At 37.9% G+C, this 23,263-nt stretch overlaps 1 protein-coding gene across 2 annotated transcripts; it reads left to right on the plus strand.

Annotated features, from left to right (window-relative positions):
- The first annotated feature begins 1,720 nt into the window (after positions 1–1,720).
- COMMD6 (COMM domain containing 6) lies at positions 1,721–18,471 on the plus strand. 2 transcript variants are annotated; one of them, XM_021697903.2, is made up of 4 exons: positions 1,721–1,821; positions 1,911–1,922; positions 14,411–14,563; positions 18,060–18,471. In XM_021697903.2, exons 1-4 carry the CDS (start codon positions 1,780–1,782, stop codon positions 18,108–18,110), a joined length of 258 nt encoding a protein of 85 aa, XP_021553578.1. In that variant the 5' UTR covers positions 1,721–1,779; the 3' UTR covers positions 18,111–18,471. The 2 variants fall into 2 exon arrangements, with proteins under 2 accessions (XP_021553578.1, XP_044769094.1); XM_044913159.1 differs by lacking the exons at positions 1,721–1,821; positions 1,911–1,922 and having other exon boundaries at positions 14,405–14,602; positions 18,060–18,423.
- Positions 18,472–23,263: the final 4,792 nt, after the last annotated feature.

Raw genomic sequence — 23,263 nt, forward strand, 5'->3', positions numbered from 1 at the left:
TTTACATGCATTAACTAATGTAATCCTCCAACAATCCTATGAGGTTGTTTGCTGTAGGCAGAATTTTAAAGATGCTCCTCCCCCTAAGAATCTCATCCACTGATTATTCAATCAAGTACTAATCTGGGTACTTATCTGAAAAGATTTTGCAGATATAATTAAGATTATGGACCTTAAGACATAGAAATTATCCTGGATTATCTGAGTATGCTCAATATGATGATTTGAGGCCTTAAGAACAGAACTTTCTCAAGTTGGAGTCAGAGATTGGTGAAAGAAGACAGCAGAGGAGAGATGATGTAGAAGGGGAGGTCAGAGTGATTCAAAGTTTGAGGAGGACTTGACCTATTAATGGCTTTGAAGATGAAGAGCGCCACAAGCCAAGGAATGCTGATGTCCTCTAGACACAGAAAACCCCACATCGAAAAGCCAGCAAGTAAGTGGGACCTGCATTCTGGCAACAAGTGGAAAACAGATCCTCCCCCAGAGCCCCCAGTAAAGAACCAATGTAGTCCCAAGGACTCTTCATCAGTGCAGTTCTAGATTTGAAGAGATTGAGCAGAAACGATAACAATTCAACGGGTAGTTCTTGATTAGATTCTAGCAGTGGGTAAGATAGGAAACAGTTTTAAAGAATATTGTTGAGGGGCACCTGGGTGGCTCAGTCGTTGGGCGTTTGCCTTTGGCTCTGGTCATGATCCCAGGATCCTGGGATCAAGCCCCGCATTGGGCTCCCTACTCAGCGGGAAGCCTGCTTCTCCCTCTCCCCCTGCAGCTCCCCCTGCTTGTGCTTATATATATATATATATATATAAAAGAATATTGTTGGGACCACTGGAGAAAATTGAATTTGGCCCACGTGTTAGATCATAGTATTTTGTCAATGTTAAATCTCCTGAGTCCGTGGTGGTAGTACTGTGATGACTTAGTTAATTGCTTTGTTTTTAGGCGCTATATGCTCAAGTATTTAGAGATGAGGTGCCCTTATTACCGTGTATGTACCTAGAGGTAAAGCAAATGGATAAAACGTTAAGTTGATGAATCTAGATGAAGGATAAACGGATGTTCATTGAACCACTTTTGCAACTCTTCTCCAAAAAATTTCAAGTTTTCAAAATAAAAAGTTGGCGAGAAAAAAATCGCTTTAGCTACTGTGTAGAACGGATGTGAGAAGCGTAGGGGGAAAGAAGGAAGACCAGATGAGAAGGTATCCCCGTACGTCAGGTTGAGAGCTGGAGTAGGTCAGTGGCAGCTTGATAAAGAAAAGCATCCCCACCCCACCAGCAGCTGGGCCAGTGAAATAAATCCGAGTGACAAAAGCTAATCATATAGTTTCCAATTGGCATCTCCCTGTCCAAAGACTTCGACGGCGAAAGAGTGTGGTTGTCCAGCTGTTTTTTAAACTTGGGGATCAATTGTGCGGCCGCCGGTTTGCGAGCGCGCAGAAAGCGCTTGGGGGGGAGGGGGGCGGGGCAGACGGGAAGAGTCCATGTCTACAGGTCAGAAGGGTTCCTTAAATTAATCTGTCCTTCCCTTCACAAGGTATCTCCAAAATCTTCGGACCTTTTCCCCACAGAAATGTCCCTGTTGCTGAGTATTTCCTTGAAACTGATGTTTAATTGACACTAAGGGTGAGTTACACAAATACGTTTGTTTCCGCGCCCCCTACTTCCGCTGCGTGCGCCAGGCCGCGAGGGGGCGGGAGGAGGAAGCGGAAGTGTTGGCGGCCCGGGGACAGTCCACCTGATCAATCGGGGGTCCGAGCCCTAGACGCTTGCGATGGAGGGCTGCAGCGAGCCGCGACTGGATGCTAAGTCCGAGGTAAGTCCTGGCCTGAGAGGAGCCGGGGCATCGGGGCTCTGGAGCTAGAGAGATCTTTCCCTAAATCGTGTTTTCTGCCTTCATTTCAGGTCACCAACCAGGTGAGTGAATGGCCGCCCCGCCCTCAGCCAGCGTCAGCTGGGCAAGCGGCGGGCGGTAGCACCTGGCCCGCCCCCTGCCGCTGGCGCGGGGGGACGATGCCACCGTGAGCCTTGCCCAGCAATCCCCCCAGTCCGAGTCCTGTGTCTGCGAGTCTGTGACTTTCATCCCGCCACCCTGCACTGCTCCTTCCGCTGTGCACCTGCCACAGTAGCTGCTGCCGTTGTAATTTAAGCTCCTCCACCCACTGCAGCCCAAGGAGTACCGAGCAATTGTTCTTGGTGACCGTTTTTTCAAAGCTAGGTACACAGTATTTTAGAATGTGATACAGAAAGACAAGAAATTGTTAAAATCTACAAAGATAGCACTGCAAACATTTTCTTGGCCTTTAAACGAGGTATTTTGAAGATGGAAAGTATACCTCTTTAATTTTCAATGTCTACATTTTTTATGCCAGAAAAAAGAATTTGAATTTTTAAGTATATCTTATGCCTCCTTGTTCTAAGTGTTCCTTATTTTTATCCTGAAACAAAGAATACATGATATGTTAATTTAAAAAAAAATAAATAATAACTTACTTTTAGAAAAAAATTTAACACATTTCCCAGAAGAGTACGAAAACTAGAGCATTTTAGGTCAGGAGTTTCCCAGGCCCAAACAAAATATAAGAAAGGGTTGAGATAAGAAATAAGGGGAGTACGATGGCAGAGAGACGTCTATTGGCTGCTCTCTCTCATCTTTCTCCAGCAGCTGTTGCTTTTCAGGATTCCTGGGAGGTAGGGGAACTCAGATTAACTAACCCCCTTATCTGTTTGCTCAGAGTTACTGAGTTAGTGCACTTTGATTGAATCTTTCATAAGTTATTTTATCCACTTACACTAAATTTTATGTTTTTTTGAGTAAGATATCCTGAAACTGAATTATGTTGATTATAGACTTTTAAAAATTGAACTCTTTTGGGGGGGCGGTGGTGTTTAAAACAACACAGATTTATTATCTGAGTTCTGGAGGTTGGAAGTCCAAAGTTAGTTTTGTGGGGCTAAAATCAAAGTGTTGGCCAGGATGTGTTCCTTCTGGAAGCTCTAGGGGAGATTTTATTTCCTTTTCTTTTCCAGCTTGTAGAGACTGTCTGCGTTCCTTGGCTTGTGGTTTCTACTTTCTTCGAAGCACAGCATTCCAACCTTTGCTTCCATCATCACATCATCACTTCTTGTTCTATTACCATCACCACAATGCTTTCTCTGACTCTAAAACTTTGCCTCCTCATAAGGACCCATATTATGTTGGGCCTACTTGGATAATTCAGGAAAAATCTCTCAACCTCAAGATCCTTAATTTAGTTGTATCTACAAAGTCTGTTTTGTCATACAAAAGAACATATTTACAAAATTTGAAGGTTGGAATGTGGACATTTGGTCAGGTGAAGGGGGAGCTGTTTTCAGCCTACTTCTCATTCCTTCTGTGGAATCATTGACAGGTTATAGGATTGTTTACAAAGAAGCCAAGACAAAACAAAACAAAACAAAACACCAGGATAATTTACAAACATTAGAATGTATGAGACTTCAGCAAGGTGATTCATTCAGTTGTTTATCTAATTTGACACAGAGCTGAAAAATATTTTTATAAAAGACATCATTTACAACATAAATTATAACGTACCTTGCAATCAATCTAACAAAAGATGTTTAAAGCCTTTATGAAGAAAGTGATAATGAGTGCTAGACATCCAGTTTCTAGTCTGGCATGTTAGGAGCTTGGAATATGGAAGACATCACTTCATCATAAAAACAAAAAGCTGAACAAACTGAAGAATTAACAGCTCTTGGATCCATCAGAGATCCTAAGGCAAATTTCTACCCCCAAGTTGGAGAGACAGAGGTGAATACAGAGAATTACAACTTACCAGAATAGAAATGTGTGGAAACCAGTGACAGGGTAGGAAAACCTAAAGTATAATTGATAAAGTGCTTAGAGGCAATTCTGAGAGTGAAAATTTCAAGAACCTAGTCATTGGGGGAGCAGGGGTAGGAAACGCCCTCACACTTTCATGAGTTTTACCTCTAGGAACTCCTTAATTGAACATTTTTATTCATAGTTCATGATGCAGTTTTAAATGCACTGATAGAAGAAAATGATTATTCAAGAATATTGTTGAGGGAAAAAAATCCATTACCCAATTATACGTCATTTATGTTTGTAGTATGCACCAGATAAAACTAATATTTAGGCTTGAGCTATAACACCTTCTCTCTTTGTTTAGGTATTTCTCACCAGTGTATGAATTAGCCAGGTTAATTGGGACTGTAGGTCCAGTGAGAGTTCATGACCCCCCATACTATCCATCAGCATACTGACTGTTCTCCCCACCTTTAAAATATACTCTAAATTCATCTTCCCTACCACCTAAGTGCAACCCTCCATCCTCTTGCCTAGACTACTTTGCAGTAGGCTCCCAATTGGGTCTCCTTGCTTTCCTTCTTAAACTTACTGCCCTATCCAGCAATTTGGATGAGCCTTTTGCAGTCTTAAGTTAGACCATGTCTTTCTGCTCATAGACTTTTTTAAGTGATTCCTGTCACACTAGGAAAAAGTCTTACATAGACCATGGCCTGCAAGGCCATTCAAAAACTGATTCCTCATCTCTTACTACTCTTTTAGTTCATGCCAGTCCAGCTACATGGGCATCATTGTTGTTCCCTGTTCATGTCAGGCATGCTTCTATCTCTGTCCAGAATGTTCTTTTTTCCAGAGGTCCATGTGGCTTTTTCCTTTCCTTTATTCTGTTCCCTTTCTACTCAAAAGCCACTCCTCAAAGAAGTCTCTCCCAGGTTCTACCTAAATAGCCTTCCTGGTCACTTGCTCTCTTACTCTGCATTTTTTTTTTTTTTTACACTTTTTGTATTTATTTGTTTATTGTCTTGTCTTCCCCACTAGACGGCAAGGTCCTGAGGTCAGGAACTTTGTTTTATTCTTTTTTATATCCCCAGTGGCTAGAACATAGTATTCTTTAGTAAATTCTTATTGAATATTGGAGCATATTGTAAATTGTCCATAGCCACATGGTTAAAAGATAGGGGAACTGAGATTCAAATCAGGTGGTCTGACTTCAGAATTTGAGCTTGTTACTTTGAACAAATCATAGTGCTATATTACCCAGCACCAGAGGTCTCAGATTATCCATTACTACACAGTTCTAATACTTATAATCATTGTTCCAAAGTAGTTTATGATTTTCTTTTGGATGTCTAATTAGAACGCTTCATCATAGATGAATGATTATTCCTACTGCTGCCACTTTTATTGCTTTCCTTGCCAGTGTTATGGTATAAATCAAAAGTAAGATGTTCTGTTAACACTCAATTCTCGTGCCATTTTCCCTCTTCCTATATATGAGACATAGTGACTTAAACTTGTATAGTGGTATTTTATATAGTGTAGTATTTTATATAGTGGTTCATAAATGTATAACTGTTTTTGTTATTGTGTGTACATGTGTTGGATGTATGAACTGCCCTCAAAGAGTTTACAGTCTAGTGGATGTGGGGGTGGGAGACAAATCCACCTATACAAGGCAGAATGTTCTAGGTGGTAGGGTGTAAGAAATGACGTGAATATTCATAGAAAGTTTGAGTAAACTAGGAAAGACTTCACAGAGCAAGTAGAATTTTTTTTTTTAAAGATTTTATTTATTTATTTGACAGAGAGAGACAGCGAGAGAGGGAACACTAGCAGGAGGAGTGGGAGAGGGAGAAGCAGGCTTCCTGCTGAGCAGGGAGCCCAATGCGGGGCTCGATCCCAGGACCCTGGGATCATGACCTGAGCCGAAGGCAGATGCTTAACCGACTGAGCCACCCAGGCGCCCAGAGCAAGTAGATTTTGAGAGGAATTTTAAGTAGATGTTTGAGAATTATATTGCAAGTGGAATGAGCACTATGAGCAAAGGTATAAAGGCTGAATGCAAATTTAAAAAAGGGATGCAGTCCTATTTGAGGACGAGTGGGAAAACGGGGACTGTGCTGGAAGATAACTCAAGTACGTGGTAACTAGCTCATGAGGCAGTAAACTTTACAAGTTTTGAGCTGTGATATTAGATTTGGTTAATCTATAAACAGTATTTAGAGACCATAGTCTGGATTGGAGCCAACAAAGACCTAGGAAAGAAACTAATTAGGAGGCTGCAGTAAAATTTAAGGCAAGATTAAAAAAACAAAACCAAAACCAAAACTATTTGTGTAGGTCTGTAGCAATGAGATTGGGAAGAAGGGAATAAATCTTGGCATTGGCTAAAATAAAATCTTGAATGCCTGCCAATTGTTACGTATTTTGAGAAAAATCAAAGTTGACCAACGTTTCAAACCCGTTTAGGGGAATGGGGGTCATCAGTAGAAATGAAATGAGGATGAAAACATTTTTTTTTTTTTAAGATTTTATTTATTTATTTATTTATTTATTTATTTATTTATTTATTTATTTATTTAAAGATTTTATTTATTTATTTGACAGAGAGGGACATCAGTTACCACATGCTCCAGAAGTTCCAAACATATTAGTTCAACAAATATTTATTTGAACATTCACTTTATACCACATATGTTGTAGCGAGAGAGGGAACACAAGCAGGGGGAGTGGGAGAGGGAGAAGCAGGCTTCCCACAGAGCAGGGAGCCCGATGTGGGGCTCGATCCCAGGACCCTGGGATCATGACCTGAGCCGAAGGCAGACGCTTAACGACTGAGCCACCCAGGCGCCCTGAGGATGAAAAACATTTTTGAGGAAATGTTGGAGCAGACTTTCATTTTAAAAAGGAGAGAACATAAAAGTAGGTATTTTATGACTCTAGCTATAAAAATTACATACAAAGACTAGAAATTAGAAACACCAATATGTCTGGTGTTGGAGGGCATATGTACTATGAATTTATTAGTAGTGAATGTGTTTAATGGGAAAGGCTTTATTTTTCTGTATTATTTGTACTGGAGGTATTAACATCTCTCAGAGGTAACAGGTTACACACACCAAATCTGAAATATCTTTTAGTTGTTTTTGCTAAGATTTCTAGAAACTAATATATTTCAGATTAAAGAAGTTATGAGAATACATTTTGATGTCATATATTAAATTTATTGACAGTTATTTTCAGCCAGTTATGTTTGCCCCGCTTTAGTTACCTATTGCTGTGTAATAAACTACCCAAAACTTAGTGACTTGAAATAACAGTTTAATGATCTTTCAGGACATCAGGCTTAGCTAGGTGGTAGCTTCTACTCCCTATCATCTAGGAGCCTGATTGAGCCAGAAACCCAGAGGGCTCACCTACATGGCTGGTGATGACATTGGCTAAGAGCTCAGCTAGAGCTGATAATTGGAGTGACTTGGTTCTTCTCCCTACATGGCTGTTCACCTTAAGGTAGCTGGGTTTCAAGAGGGAGAGTCCCAAGAGCCAGCATTCCATAAAGAAGGAGGCAGACAGTTCTCCTAAGGCCTAGGCTCAAGGATTCCAGAAAGCCTCTTCTGCCATATTCTGCTGGTCAAAGTAATCACAGAGACAGCTCAGAATGGTGCAGAGGGAAAATAAGCTCCACTTAATGTGAGGAGTGACATGTATGTACAGGAGGGGTGACACTAATTGTTTGAAGCTATCTTTGGAGACCAGTTACCACATGCTCCAGTAGTTCCAAACATATTAGTTCAACAAATATTTATTTGAACATTCACTTTGTACCACATATGTTGTAGTAGATTCAGTAGTAAATTGGATAATGCTCTTGCTCTTAGGAAGTTTGAATTTCCTTGGGGAGACAGGTAATAAGTAAACTTGATAATTTCAGATAATGATGAGTGCTGTTGAGAAAATTAAAAAGCAGAGTATGGATAAAGGTATCAGTAAACAAGATGAGGAAGGCTAATGACTTAGCACATGTTGTATACTTGGACTAGAGTAATAGGAATTCTCAAGTAGAAATTTGCTAATAATTCATGCCTTAATTTCCACGTATAAACACAAGAGTGTAGCATAGCACTGTCTGATAGAACTTTCTGTGATGGTGGAAATGTTCTATGTTGTCACTGTCCAGTATGGTAACACTAGCCAGATGTAACTGTTGAGCACTTGATATGTGACTAGCGCAACTGAGGAAGTGAAATTTTTTATTTTATTAATTTAAATACTCATTTGGGTTATGGCTACTGTATTGGACAGCTCGGTTCTAGCATGTAGAAGATGATATTCTCATGCCATCCTAGACCTATTTACTTTCTTGACCTACTAGAACTTAATTTAATTCCAAGTAGTAATGTTGCAGCTAGGTATAATGAAAACTGCATAGAATATAGAATCAGAAAGATTAGGGTTGGGATAGCAGCTATACTAGTTTTGTATCCTTGGATGAGTTATTTGATCAGTCTTTTCCTCATAGTTACTTTTGAGAGAGGTTAATGTATGCAGAATACTTAACATTCCTTCCATTGGCAGACTTTCATTTTAAAAAGGAGAGAACATAAAAGTAGGTATTTTATGACTCTAGCTATAAAAATTACATACAAAGACTAGAAATAAGAAAATAGTTTTTAGGATGGAGTAGTGCATGATTGTTTTTCTAATATATGTTGTATTTTGAAAAAATTAATATTAAACTTAAATGGTCTTTATCAGTATTTTTCTTTATAGTTTTTATATGATGTCTTTATGTTAATAACTGCAGCTACCATATCAATTAATTTTTTAAAAGATTTTATTTGAGAGAGAGAGAGAGAGTGTGTGCGTGTGTGTGTGTGCATGAGTGGGGGGAAGGGCACAGGGAGAGGGAGGAACAGACTCCCCACTGAGTACGGAGCTGGACATGGGGCTCTATCCCAGGACCCTGAGATCAAGACCTGAGCTGAAGTCAGATGCTCAACCAACTGAGTCACCCAGGCGCCCCCAGATCAATTAAATTTTTAGTCACACTAAAGTGACTATAGCTAATTTCTTTGTTTACCTTTTAATATATATTTGTTTTGAGATTATTTTTCTTATTTGTATCATTATTTTAAAAGATTTTATTTATTTATTTGCCAGAGAATGAGAGAGAGAGAGAGAGAGAGAGAGAGAGAGAGAGAGAGAGGCAAGCAGAGGGAGAAACAGGCTCCCCACTGAGCAAGGAGCCCAACACAGGACTCAATCCCAGGACTCTGGGATTATGACCTGAGCTGAAGGCAGACACTTAACCGACTGAGCCACCCAGGTGTCCCTCTTTGTATTCATTTTACTTTGGGATGTTTTTATATTTTTTCACTACTAGTTTTTTTTTCTTTGTACATTTTCCTTTTTAAATCATTTTCTTAACTCTACAATAGTTGAGAGGCTTTATTATTCTATCCCTTTTTTTGTTTTTTAAAGATTTTATTTATTTATTTGACAGAGAGAGACACAGCGAGAGAGGGAACACAAGCAGGGGGAGTGGGAGAGGGAGAAGCTGGCTTCCTGCTGAGCAGGGAGCCTGATGCAGTGCTGGATCCCAGGACGCTGGGATCATGACCTGAGCTGAAGGCAGATGCCTAACGACTGAGCCACCCAGGCGCCCCTATTATTCCATTCTTAATATCCTCCATAATGATAAGTGTGCTCTGTTCTGATTTTTCTCTTTTATTCTTTTCTTGTTAAAATCTCCAATGCAGTTAATTAATTCCTATTTAAGGCTAAACCACATTTATTAGAAAATTTGCTTTTAATTTGCATTTAAATGTTCAGTTTTAGAATCATAAACTGAATCCCAGCTTTCTTTTACTCATGAGTACTTATTTTGCACAGTGAGTGTTTGGATGGTAGCTCTCCTAATTTCCTCACCTGACAGTTTCACCATTGTAATTTGTCAGTGGATTCCAACATTGTGTTCCTTAATTGATTTTCTGTTTGAAATGTTCTAAATAATCCAGTTTTATTTCAGACTCAGAGTCAAGTAAGTAATGATTTTCTCTACCATTTTCCTGTAGACAGTAAAGCATCAATAAATTGTGCAGGCTGAATAAGTTTAAGAAGTGCTCTGAATTAAATTTTTGGATATCACCATTGATCTGATATAAAAACTATATCTCTAATCACGAACTCCCTTAGATTCTGTTATTGGATTTTTAGCCACTTATTGAACATTCCTATTTAAATATCCTCTATCCCCACTTGATAATACCTTTGGACTTAAAATATATAAAGTCTGATTGGTAACATGATATCAACATTCTCCCTGTCATCTGTACTCAGATTTTCATAGTTGTCTTTGATCTCCCATAATTGTGAAGAAAAACATCAGGGCCTGCTGATTCATTCTTTAAGGATCAGCTTAATCCTACTAGTTACCACCTTAGTTCAGGCACTTAAAACTTCATACCTGGATTATTGTATTCTGCTGCCACCAGATGAATATTTTTTAATCAATACTTTCATATCCTTACCTTTACTGAAAAAAATTCAGTGAGTTCCCATTGCATACAGGAAAAGTTTAAGTGACTTAACATATTTTCCATAAGATAAAGTATATGGGAATACTTTGAAAACCTCTGAAAACTGACAATTTGAAAAGAATTATTGGCTTCTTCATCTCTTTTTTCAGCTTTATCTTCCATACTTCCTTACAGGAGCCATCTACTTTAACACAGTTAAATGCTCTCTTATAACAGATATTGACTCTCTCCATCTCTAGTTGGTTCAGCTTAATATTTATTAAGCACTTATTCTTTGTTAGGTGTGTATTTCTGGAATATATAAAGAAGACACATTTTCTTCCCAATTTCAGTTCTGTTTAGTCTTCAAAACTGAGCTGAAAGCTTATGCTCTCTGTAAAGCATTCCTTTGATTACTGTAGCCTATGATAAGTTTTTCCTTTCAACCAGAAATATGGTTTGTAAGGGCACCTGGGTGGCTCAGTCGTTAAGCGTCTGCCTTCGGCTCAGGTCATGATCCCAGGGTCCTGGAATCGAGCCTCACATCAGGCTCCCTGCTCGGCGGGAAGCCTGCTTCTCCGTCTCCCACTCCCCCTGCTTGTGTTCCCTCTCTCGCTGTGTCTCTCTCTGTCAAATAAATAGAATCTTTAAAAAAAAAAAAAAAGAAATATGGTTTGTATTCACTGATTTATATTCACTCCCCCCACCTGATACTTACAAGATAACATATGCAAAAAAAGTACATTACCATGGACAGCTTAATGAATAATTTTAAAGCGAACACCTTTGTAACCACAATCAAGTTCAAGAAATGGAGTATTACTGGTGCCCCAGAAGCCCACCACATGCCCTTCCCCAATCAAACCTCTCCCTTCTCTCCTTCCTAGAGGTAATGATCCTTTTGTGATAATCACATTCTTGCCTCTATGTATAGTTCTTCCACCTGTGTATGCAGCCTTAAACAATATTGTATTTCCTGTTTCTCAAGTTTAAGTGAATGGAATCACATAACTTTTGACTTGTTTCTTTCAACATTTTGGTGTTAAATGTAGCTGAAGTTCATTGCTGTACATATTTATCTAACGACTGATGAACATTTGGGTGGTTTCAGTTTAGGGCTATTATGAATATAGCTACTTTGCTGTGCAGAAGCTTTCAGTTTAATGTAGTCCCACTTGTTTACTTTTGCTTTTGTTGCTTTTGCTTTTGGTGTCAGATTAAAAAAATCATCACCAAGATTTCTATGTCAAGGAACTTACTGCCTACATTTTCTTCTTGGAGTTTTATGGTTTCAGGTCTTATTTTCAAGTCGTTAATCCATTTTGAGGAAATTTTTGTGTATGGTATAATATAGTGGTCAAGTTTCCTTCTTTTGCATGTGGCTGTTCAGTTTTCCCAATATTATTTGTTGAAGATACTGTCCTTTCACCACTGTCTTTCTGGCCTCCCTGTCATATATTAATTGATGACATATGCATGGGTTTATTTTTGGGCTCTCTATTATGTTCCATTAATCTGTGTGTCTCTTTTCATGCCAGTGCTATAAAAATTATTATAGCTTTGTAATATAGTTTGAAACCAGAGAGCATGATGTCTCCAGCTTTGTTCTTTCTCAGAATTTCCTTTGGCCATTTGGGGTCTTCTCTGGTTTCATAATTATTTTAGGATTTTTTTCTATTTCTGTGAAAAATATCTTTGGAATTTTGATAGGGATTGCATTGAATCTGTAGATTCTGTGTCTCCCAATTTTTTAAAAGACTTTATTTACTTATTAGAGAGAGAGAGAGCATGAATGGAGGAGGGGCAGAAGGAGAGGTGGGAGGGGGAGAAGCAGACTCCCTGCTGTGCAGGGAGCCCCAGGCAGATCTAGATCCTAGGGTCTTGGGATCCTTACCTGAGCCAAAATCAAGAGTCGACGTTTGACTGACTGAGCCACCCAGGTGCCCCTCTATTTTCTTGAGGTGTAAAGTTAGCTTGTTGAGACCTTTCTTGTTTCTTGAGGTAAGCATTTACTGCTGTGAACTTCCATCTGAGAACTGCTTTTGCGATCCCATAAATTTTGGCATATTAAATTTTCATTTTTCTTTGTCTTAGGTATTTTTTAAATTTCTTTTGATTTCTTCTTTGACCCATTGATTATTCAGTAGCATGTTGTTATGTCTCCACATATTTGTGAATTTTCTAGGTTTTTTCCCTTGTAATGAATGTCTAGTTTCATACTACTGTGGTCAGAAAAGATGCTTGATAGGATTTCAGTCCTCTTAAATTAAGACTTTCTTTGTCCTAACAAAGATATGTCTTAGCAAATGTTCCATGTGCACTTGGGAAGATGTGTATTGTGTTGCTTTTGGATGGAATGTTCTGTAAATATCTGTTAAGTCCCATCTGTTCTAACATGTTGTTTAAGGCTGATGTTTCCTTATTGATTTTCTGTCTGGATGTTCTATCCATTGATGTAAGAGGGGTATTAAAGTCTTCTAGTATCATTGTACTGCTGTCTCGTTCTTCCTCTGGGTCTGTTAATATTTGCTTTGTCTATTTAGGTGCTCCTATGTTGGGTGCATAAATATTTACACGTTATATCTTCTTGTTGGATTGAGCCCTTTTTCATTATGTAACTTGCTTTTTTGTTTCTTATTACAGTTGTCGTTTTAAAGTCTATTTTATCTGACAATAAGTGTAGTTACCCCAGCTTTCTTTGGTTTCCGTTTGCATGGAATATCTTTTTCCATCCCTTCCATTTTTAGTCTGTTTGCCTTCTTACTTTGAGAGCTTGCCCTGTAGGCAGTATATAGATGAGTCTTGTTTATAAAAGATCCCAAGTTTTATAAAAAGGTTTATTAATAAGCAAAGCTTTTTGCCCTATCAGCATTAATTTGATAGCAAAAAGTATCAATCAACAAATATTTTTTGTGAGTGCCTGCTGTGTACCATTTATTTGTTTAAGCTTTGAAAACAAGAAACAAAATTCCTCCACTCACCGTCTTATGTTTTTTAGTCAGTGTTAAGAGCTGCATTTATCCAATCCTGTTTTATGCCTCAGAACACTGAGCAATCATTGACAGAAATTCGATTAAAAGTATTAAGGCAGGTGCACCTGGGTGGCTCAGTCGTTGGGCATCTGCCTTCGGCTCAGGTCATGATCCCAGGGTCCTGGGATCGAGCCCCGCATCGGGCTCCCTGCTCCGTGGGAGACCTGCTTCTCCCTCTCCCACTCCCCCGCTTGTGTTCCCTCTCTCGCTGTGTCTCTCTCTGTCAAATAAATAAAATCTGTAAAAAAAAAAAAAAAAAGTATTAAGGCAGCCAGTAGTCAATAAGCATGTAATCCTTGGAGCCAAACGGACTTTGGTTTCAGTTCTGATCACAGAAATGTGTGACCTTGTACATTTTATCTAAGCTCTCTGAAATTCAGTTTGTCATCTGCAAAATGGAAATAATAGCCCATAATGTTCTGATGATTCAGTGAGGCATTTAATACATGTGAACTACCTAGCACATCACCTGACAGGTGTTCATCATCAACAGTGATGAAATCTAAAACCACCTTATCACCCAGTGCTTATGCTCGTGTCAGGCTGCAGGTGGAGGACCAGGGTGAGAGAGGAAACTGGAATGATTCCCATGTGGGTCCCAGCCACATATGAAGATGGTATGTAACTCATCTTCCATTTTAGGATTTCGGGTTGTGGAATGGGGACAGGAGAGTGATGTGAGAGAGGCCACAAAGCATTTGTAGTCCCCTTAAATGCAGGAGCAAAATGGAGGGAAAACCAGCAATTTTACCACATCTTCCTTCTACTTCCGTTATACATCTGGTGAAGATGGGTGTGTGTGTGTGTTTTACTATTGTAATTATGACAGTGTTGTTTTCCAACTCTGTTTACATCCCGTATTGCCTCTCTCCATTTTTATTTGATTATTGTTCCCCTAGCAATATTAAAATGAAGATATTTTCTTTTACTGTGACTGGCATTGAAACTAAAAGTTCAACGTGAGAGCAGTAAAATTGAATAAATAACTGCATTCATGGCAATATTATTACCAGTGTATTGTTCTGTAACGTTTCATTACAGCTTGTAGATTTTCAGTGGAAGCTGGGTATGGCCGTGAGCTCGGACAGTTGCAGGTCTCTTAAGGATCCTTATGTTGCCGTGCTGCTGAAAGTGGCAGATCATTCAGGCCAAGTAAAGAACAAGTCCTTTGAAATGACAATTCCACAATTTCAGGTTTGTGATTTCACTCATTCAGTTGTAGTTCATTGTTCTGTAATTGCTACTTAAATATGTATAAAATCTTTCTTAAGGGAAACTTTTAATTGTTTTTATTTACACACAAAAGATCTGAATTTGTTTCCTTTGGGAATTTGATACATTTCAATATTTTCAATATAATGCTGAATTGGTGTACTGTCATATTTGATCACTTTCACAGTACTCCCCTTCTGTGAATATATTTACGACATTTTCATCTTCTCTGGCAGGATTTACTTTGCATTTAACTATTTTACTCTTATTCTTTTTAGGCTTAATATTCAGGAATGATAAGCTAAATGAATCTTATCTTTGAACAGTGGTCTTGACCCTCAATTTTCTGATTAATAATGTTTATAAAATGCTGATCAGAGTAACAGTACGTGATGGTAGTTTTATCAATTAGAGATTTGAATAACTCAGTGGTTTATATGTAGAGTCCTCTTATTCATACTATCTTTTCTACTTCTTTTCTGTAAGCAAGGAAGAAAAAAAGAGGTTGAGTGAAAAATTAGATTTTCTTTTAAAGGTACATTCAAGGAAATGTTTTTATCATTGACTACTTTAACTGACCTTAGAGTTTTGTTTTTGTTTTGATTGCTTTGGTGAGTGAATACTTAAGAATCCTCACAATAGTTAGTACTCTAAGAAGAGTAAAGTACTCTAAAAAACAACCAACCAACCAAGTAAATGCAATGGAAATATAGTAAGAATTCGTTGTAAAACTAACTAAAAATCTCTTGGTCCTAGGCTTACCTTTTAAGAAAAGCCTCTTATATACCTCTTTAAGATACTTTTGATTTCTTCTTTTACAGACTACACTCTTCCCCTAGCATTATTGAGCTATAGTTGACAAAAATTGTATGTATTTCAGGTATATGATGTGATGTTTTGATTGAGAAATGATTGAGATTGAGAAATGATTACCACAATCAAGTTAATTAACATATCCACTACCTTATATGGCTACCTTTTTTATGTATCTGTGTGGTAAAAACACTTGAGATCTACTCTCTTAGCAAATTTCAAGTACACAATACATTATTATTAACTATAGTCACCATACTATACATTAGGTCTCCAGAACTTACACATCTTAAAACTGAGTTTGTACCTTTGACCAACATCTCATTTCTCTTACTCCCCAGCCCTGGTAACCACTGTCTACTCTTTTGTTACTATGAGTTCTACATTTTATCTATCTGTGTCTGGCTTATTTCATTTAGCATAATATCCTCCTAGTTCATTCATGTTGTCAAAAATATCAGATTTCTTTCTTTTTAAGGATGAATAGTATTCTATTGTGTGTATATATGTGTACACACACATACACACACCACATTTTTTAATGCATCCATCTGTCAATACACAGTGATGTTCTTTCCATACCTTAGCTACTGTGAGTAATGCTGCAAAGAACATGGAGTATAGATACCTCTTGAGGTAGTGATTTTATTTTCTTTGGATATATACCCAGAAGTAGGATTGCTGGATCATATGGTAGTTCTCTTTTACAAATTACATTTTAAGGGTTTTTGTTCCCTTTAATTTCTTTCTTTTAAAAGATACCGCTGCTTTCGAACAAAAACCCATGATCACAGATTCAACATTATTAATGCTAATTAGCGTCCTGGAAAGAATTAAGTCTTGGCGAAAAGGAAATATAGTATATTATGATATGTGAATAGCCTTCAACTGAATATAAGGACCAAGTCAACTTAAAAAAAAATACAGATTTCATTCCTTTATATTGTGAATTATATTCACAATCTTGGCTCAGTTCTTATTTTTCTGTATAGCATTCATGCTCTCTGATTCCACCTCTAAGAATTTTTTTTCCTATAGGAAAAGAATCACAAATGGGACAGATCTTTTAAAGATTGTTTTTACATGTCTTTTAACCAGGAACAGAGCCTTTTAGTTACATTGCAGGACTGAGAGCATAGCAACATTTTTTGAGCTTTTATTTTTTTTTAAAGATTTTATTTATTTATTTGACAGAGAGACAGCGAGAGAGGGAACACAAGCAGGGGGAGTGGGAGAGGGAGAAGCAGGCCTCCCGCCGAGCAGGGAGCCCGATGTGGGGCTCGATCCCAGGACCCTGGGGTCATGACCTGAGCCGAAGGCAGACACTCACCGACTGAGCCACCCAGGCGCCCTGAGCTTTTAATTTATATCTATCTTGTAGCTGAAATTTTGACTGTCAGTATATAGCTTCATTCCATTAATGAATTTACATATAAACTAAAACGAAATATATATACTCTTAAGTAGCAAAATAGAGAATTAAGACCACATAAGAAGGAAAATGCAAATTTGTAAATCATTAGAGAGTATTCTAATTGCTGGGGTTAAGTTTCAAATTTGCCTCCTAGCTTCCCGGCAGGTAGAGAAGAAAGGAAAACAGAATTTGTTTGCTTCCTCTCTGAAGAGATTTTGGGAGATAGAAAAAAAAAAGATGACTTTTATAGGAGAACAACCATACCAGCTTAATTTTTAAATGAAAGGGAAATATGCTTCTCCCATTTAAGCCATTTTCAGTGTTGGGTCTTTCTTATTGTAACTAAACCCATATCTTAAAGAAGACAGCTCCTATCACCCTGAAAAACAGTCTTTCACTAGATTTAAAGTGGTTTGAAGCCTGGAAACTGAACTTTTTATTTTTATATTTTTAAAGATTTTATTTATTTGAAGAGAGAGACACAGCAAGAGAGGGAATACAAGCAGGGGGAGTGGGAGAGGGAGAAACAGGCTTCCCGCTGAGCAGGGAGCCCGATGGAGGGCTTGATCCCAGGACCCTGGGATCATGACCTGAGCCGAAGGCAGACGCTTAACGACTGAGCCACCAAGGCGCCCCTGAACCTTTTTTTTTAAAGAGCTGCATGCTGTGGGTGTCTGGGTGGCTCAGTTGCTTGAGCATCTTACTCTTGATTTCTGCTCAGGCCATGATATCAGGGTCGTGAGATTGAGCCCCGCATCGGGCTTTGCGCTCAGCACGGTCTGCTTGTCCCTCTGCCTTCCCCTGTGCCCCTCCACCTGCTCTCCCTCTCTAAAATGAATGAATGAATGAATGAATGAATAAATAAATAAATAAATAAGATCTTAAAAAAAAAAAAAAGAGTTGCACGCTCTACCAACTAAATGAGCCAGGCGCCCCCCTTCCCCAAACTCATTTTTGTTTTTACCTTTATTACCTAGTACAGTGTTGGGTATTTAATAAAAGAACTTTCTTTTGTGCTTTTAAAAATTTTAGTTATGAGCTAATTATCCAACTCTACAATGGTATTTGTCCTTGTGGTACCAAATTGCACCTGTTTGTTTTTTTTATAACTTTCCCATAATAATAGTTAGTGATATAAACTTGAACAAATTTAATATGTCATATGGCCTTTAGTGGTCAAGTATAAGTAAAAGAACTACTTACATATCCTCTAAAAGCTAAGTTAATATTATTTTTCCTTTTTCTCTCCAGAATTTCTACAGACAGTTCAAGGAAATTGCTGCAGTTATTGAAACTGTGTGAAAACTGATTACTTGGTTGATAAATTATTACCATCATTCTAAAATCATGCACTTCACTTTCTGTAACAAAACTGTATAAGGATCAAATGATATTTATTGAATGAAAATTGTTTTTTTTGTTTTTCCATTTTTTAATAATAAAAAAATCAGACAAACAAGAATTAGGTAGTGGTGATCAATGCAAAACTTTGTGAATGTACTAAAAGTTGCTGAATTGAACACTCTAAAGGGTGAACTCTGTGTTATGTAAATTATATCAATAAAAAATTAAATGAATGATTGATATTGAAGGCAATACAAGTTTATGTATTAGACCAATAATTTTAAAACTTACTAATAATTGTACCCATTTTATAAACAAAATCTTTTATGGAGTCCTATATATAAACTATATATAAATTTAAAAAGTAGCATTTGATTACAATAACATTACAAATTCAATTTTCTAATCTCATTTATCATAACAGCAATCAGTGAGAAGACTGAGCCTACTCCTTCTCAAGCATTTAGGTCAGGTTAGGACTGATCATTGCTGCCTTATATTAAGTAAGCACTTAGTTGTTTCTGTTATTAACATTTATAGGAAGTTCAGATACATGCATGGATATAGAACAGTAAGATTTATTTTGAGTTCTACATATAACTGAGTTAACTTGGTGGCACAAATTATTGTTAGATGATTTTCTATCTAAAATTTAAATTTATAAACCAGTTATTAAACTATTTTATAAAGCCAAGCAAAGGACACTGTATGGCATTGCTTAGGAATAAACAAATAGATCACTGGAATAGACTAGGTGGCCTAGAAAGAGATCCAGCCATTTGGGACATGGATGGTATTTCAGTTGGGTGGGAAAATGTGATTTATTTAATAAATTATACTAGCACTCAAGACATATGCAAAAGTAAATTCCAGATGGATTAATGCCTTTAAAATATAAAAATTTTAAAAAGTAGCCTGTAAAAAGTTTTACAGAATATTTATGTTCACTAAGGTTTAGGCAGACAGCAGTTCCAAAGCTATAACATACAACATAGATACACTTGAAATACGAGAATTAAAAAATTATATGTGGGAAAAAAAAAACGGGCCATTAAATACAAAAGACAAATGCTAGGTGGATGTATAAGTTAGTTCTTGGTCTGGAAAAAAATTGCTTTAAATATTTCAAGTAGGAAGAGATTTTATACAAGAAGTGAGATGCTCACTAACCTACCAGACTGAAGGAAAAAGTCAATAGAAATTACTGCTGGCTTTTAGAAATCCAGTGGCGCAGGGTCAGGGAAAACCACAGCCAATGATCTCTGCATGATGCAGGACATACCTGGAAGCCACCGTGCGTGCCATTTCTGCCATCTGTCAACGTGTGTAATGAAATAAAGGCTCCTAGCTTTCTTTGCCCTTCCTAATTTCACAGCAAGAATAACTCTTATTGGTGGAAGTTAAACCAGGACCCTGTTGACAGAATCTGGTCAATTCAGTTTCTAGTCTTGTAGCACGTAGAGAGGAGATTTTGAAAAGCAAGAATGGTGCTGAGTATTCTTACTCTGCTGACAGAAATAGGAGTTCTTATGGTCCTTATGCAAAGTGATGACACAGAATATAGAAATTTCATAGTCCAGAAATGTCAGTCCAGAAATAAATCCTTTGAAATAAAGTTACCAGTACGTAAAGGTATTCGGCAAAATTGGTTGAATGTCATCCATTTCCTCTGTTTGGGCCCTCAGGAAGACTGCATTTTCCAGCCTCCCTTGCAGTTAGGTAAGGACCTCATGATTGGGTTGTAGCCAATGGAGTCAGGGCAGAACTGTCCTAAGCCACATCCAGTTTTCGTCATAAATCCCTCTCATCTTCTGGCCAATAGACATACGAGAAAATGCTCAAAATCACTAGTCATCAGGGAAATGTAAATCAAAATCACAATGAGGTATCACCTTACACCTGTCAGAATGGTAAACTCAAAAGAAATAAGTGACAAAGGTGTGGAGAAAAAGGCAGCCTCATACACGGTTGGTGGGACTGCAAATTAGGAAGGCCACTGTGGAAAACAGTATGGAAATTCCCCCAAAAATTTAAAATAGGAACAGTACATGGTCCAATAATTTCACTCCTGGGTATTTACCCAAAGAAAATGAAAACACTAATTTGAAAACATATGTACCCCTATGTTTATTGCAACATTATTTACAATAATCAAGATATGGAAGCAACCCAAGGGCCTATCAGTAGACAAACGGATAAAGAAGATGTGTGTGTACACACACACACACTGAATATGATGTAGTCATAAAAAAGGAGATTGTGCCATTTGTGACAATGTGGATTGGCCTAGAGGATATTATGCTAAATGAAATAAGTCAGACTAAGACAAATATATGATTTCACTCACATGTGGAATCTAAAAAACATAAATGAATAAACAGTAGAGTCAGACCAGACTACAGGGAACAATCTGACGGTTGCCAGAGGGGAGGGGTGTTGGGGAATGGGCAAAATGGGTGAAAGGGCATGGAAGATACAGACTTCTGCTACAGAATGAATAAGTCAAGGAATAAAAGGCACAGAACAGGGAATAAAGTGAAAGCTATTGCATGGTGACAGATGATAGCTACATTTGTGAGTGTATCATAGCATAGACTTGTCAAATCACTATGTTGTACACCTGAAACTAATGTAATATTGTGTATCAAATACACTCAAATTAAAAATTTTAGTTAACATCCTTCTCATCTTCCAAGCTCTCTCACATCCTTGCTACTGGAAATGAAGTTCTCTAAGAACAAAAGCGTAAGATGGATCCCTGAACCACTATTGGAGGCAAACGCCTTGAAATAATAACCTGACTTGCATCGGACGGTGGTGCAAACTAGAAGCAAACTTTTCTTGTGGTGAGCTGGTGAGCTATTTGGAGTGTTTGTCATAATACAAGTGAGCATACATTTGAATAGCACAAGATATATGAATGAAGATTTTTATTGTAGCATTTCCAGTGGCAAAAACACAAACTGAATGAAAGAGTGAATACCTGTCAATAAATGAACGGTTGAATAAATTTGGCCTATCTATGCTATAACATATACCTACTCCGATTTGAGATATTATCATTACATATTTTTATGTCTCATAAAATGATGTAAAAATGCATTCATAGGTATTTGAATACTTAATGGAAAATTACAAGTGTATGGAAGGATGCCTTCCAGCTTCTAAAGTACTAGTGGAGAGCGTGTCTAGAGAGGGGGTGGAAGAGCAGGTTAAAAAATTTCTTTTGTTGATGTCCATGATTCATGATAAATAAGCCTAGTTCTTTTTTAAGATTTTATTTATTTTTTTGACAGAAAGAGACACAGCGAGAGAGGGAACACAAGCAGGGGGAGTGGGAGAGGGAGAGCAGGCTTCCCGCCGAGCAGGGAGCCCGATGCGGGGCTCGATCCCAGGACCCCGGGATCATGACCTGAGCCGAAGGCAGACGCTTAATGACTGAGCCACCCAGGCGCCCCATAAATAAGTATAGTTTTTAAAAAAACCCTGAAAATACATGATTTAAAAAAATATTTAAGTATGTTTTTGAAAAGTTCTTATGGTTCTTTTTATGGTATAATATTTTCTTACTTATTTTAATTTAACAAATATGTAGTGTTTAGAAGCAGGATTATTTGTAAAGTGCCTCCCCAAACCAGGATAGACAAACCTGAAATACATCAAATGTAGGCCTAGCCATGCTTTAGAAATGGTGAGCCCAGTTGAGTTTAACATGTTGGTTGGCATTGACGCAAGAAACACCTCTTATACCTTTGTTTCCTCTTCTGATCTTCCCTATTGGAAATGATGTCTTTTTCGCACTGTCAGCATTTCCACAAGTCCCCTATGTGAATCCACTTTGTTTCTTTCTCCTCTGCCAGGAAGCACACTGCTAAGAGGGGCCCGGGTCTACTGCCTGTTGCTGCCCACCTATGGTACTCAGAACCCACCTGCTTAAAGAGTTAGCCAGCTGGTCATTCATGCTTACCAGCTGCCTAGAGATATACCCTATTACCCACCCTCTGGATGGTAGCACATTAATGATTCTAGGATTCTGAGAAGCCAAAATCCCCTTTCCATCCCTTTTCCATTCTGTGGGGTACCAACTTCATTGTACTTCCAGAAATCAGAGTAGAAACCACCTCCACCCCAAGCTGGGAAATACAACGTACTTACCTTCCCAGACTGTGCATAGGGTCTCTCCATGTCCCACTCACCCAAATTCGATACCTTCCACTCCTCCCCTCTCCATTTGCAGTGTTTATGCAGAGTCCCAAAGTGAGGCCCTGGCTCAAACACTGTAGGTAATGGATCTGATTAGAATACATTTAAACTGCATGTTGAAATTTAACTTTTGTATTTAAAAGGCAAGTTTTTTTTTTCTTCCGTAATACAGTTTTATACTATTTTCATTGCCAATGTCTACTTTTGCTTTTTATGAGTTTTGAGTTCACTGGGATGGCCTGGCAATTAACCACTGTTTGTAATAACATTTCTGTGGGAAAATGTGTTTCAAATTTTAAACACTTGCTCTTAAATGTAAACTTTTGGGAAAATGAAAACTTATTCTTAAGTTGAAAAAGGTATTAATGACCTTTTAGTTTCCAAAAGGGAATATATTGCCCTTGAACTCATCAAGCAAAACCCAAGTGTTTTCATATATTCTGCTACTGAGACAAGTAAACTTAAGTATCAGATTTATGAGAAAGAAGGCAAAATAGTCACATTTATTTAAAGGATTTGAAACTTCCAACATACTACCTTGATTTTAAAAGTGCTTAGCATCTAGAATTTTCAGTCTTTGGTTCTCATTTCCCAGTATTAACTGTTTGCCTTTTTTTCCCACTATTCTTTCTTTGGATGTATTATAGATTCAGTACTCCTTTTCTTCCTTCCTGTATGGCTTATCTGAAAAGTTCCTTCCTACATGGCTCATCTGAAAAGTTTTGAAATGTCTGGCAACAATACAAACAATAAAAGAGTTAGAAAACTACTGAGGAAGTTAGGACACATTAAAAGTATGAGTAGGGGCGCCTAGGTGGCTCAGTCAGTTAAGCATCTGACACCTCATTTCAGCTCAGGTCATGATCTTAGGGTCATGAGATCGAGCCCTGTGTCAGGCTGTGCACTGG

Source organism: Neomonachus schauinslandi, chromosome 3 (genome assembly GCF_002201575.2).
Source record: "Neomonachus schauinslandi chromosome 3, ASM220157v2, whole genome shotgun sequence".
Lineage (NCBI taxonomy): Eukaryota > Metazoa > Chordata > Mammalia > Carnivora > Phocidae > Neomonachus > Neomonachus schauinslandi.

Excerpts from the sequence above, each read along its gene's own strand:
- COMMD6 (XM_021697903.2), top strand. The coding sequence starts at position 1,780 with ATGGAGGGCTGCAGCGAGCCGCGACTGGATGCTAAGTCCGAG. Across the intron at positions 14,564-18,059 it reads TGACAATTCCACAATTTCAG|AATTTCTACAGACAGTTCAA; the intron begins GTTTGTGATTTC and ends TTTTCTCTCCAG.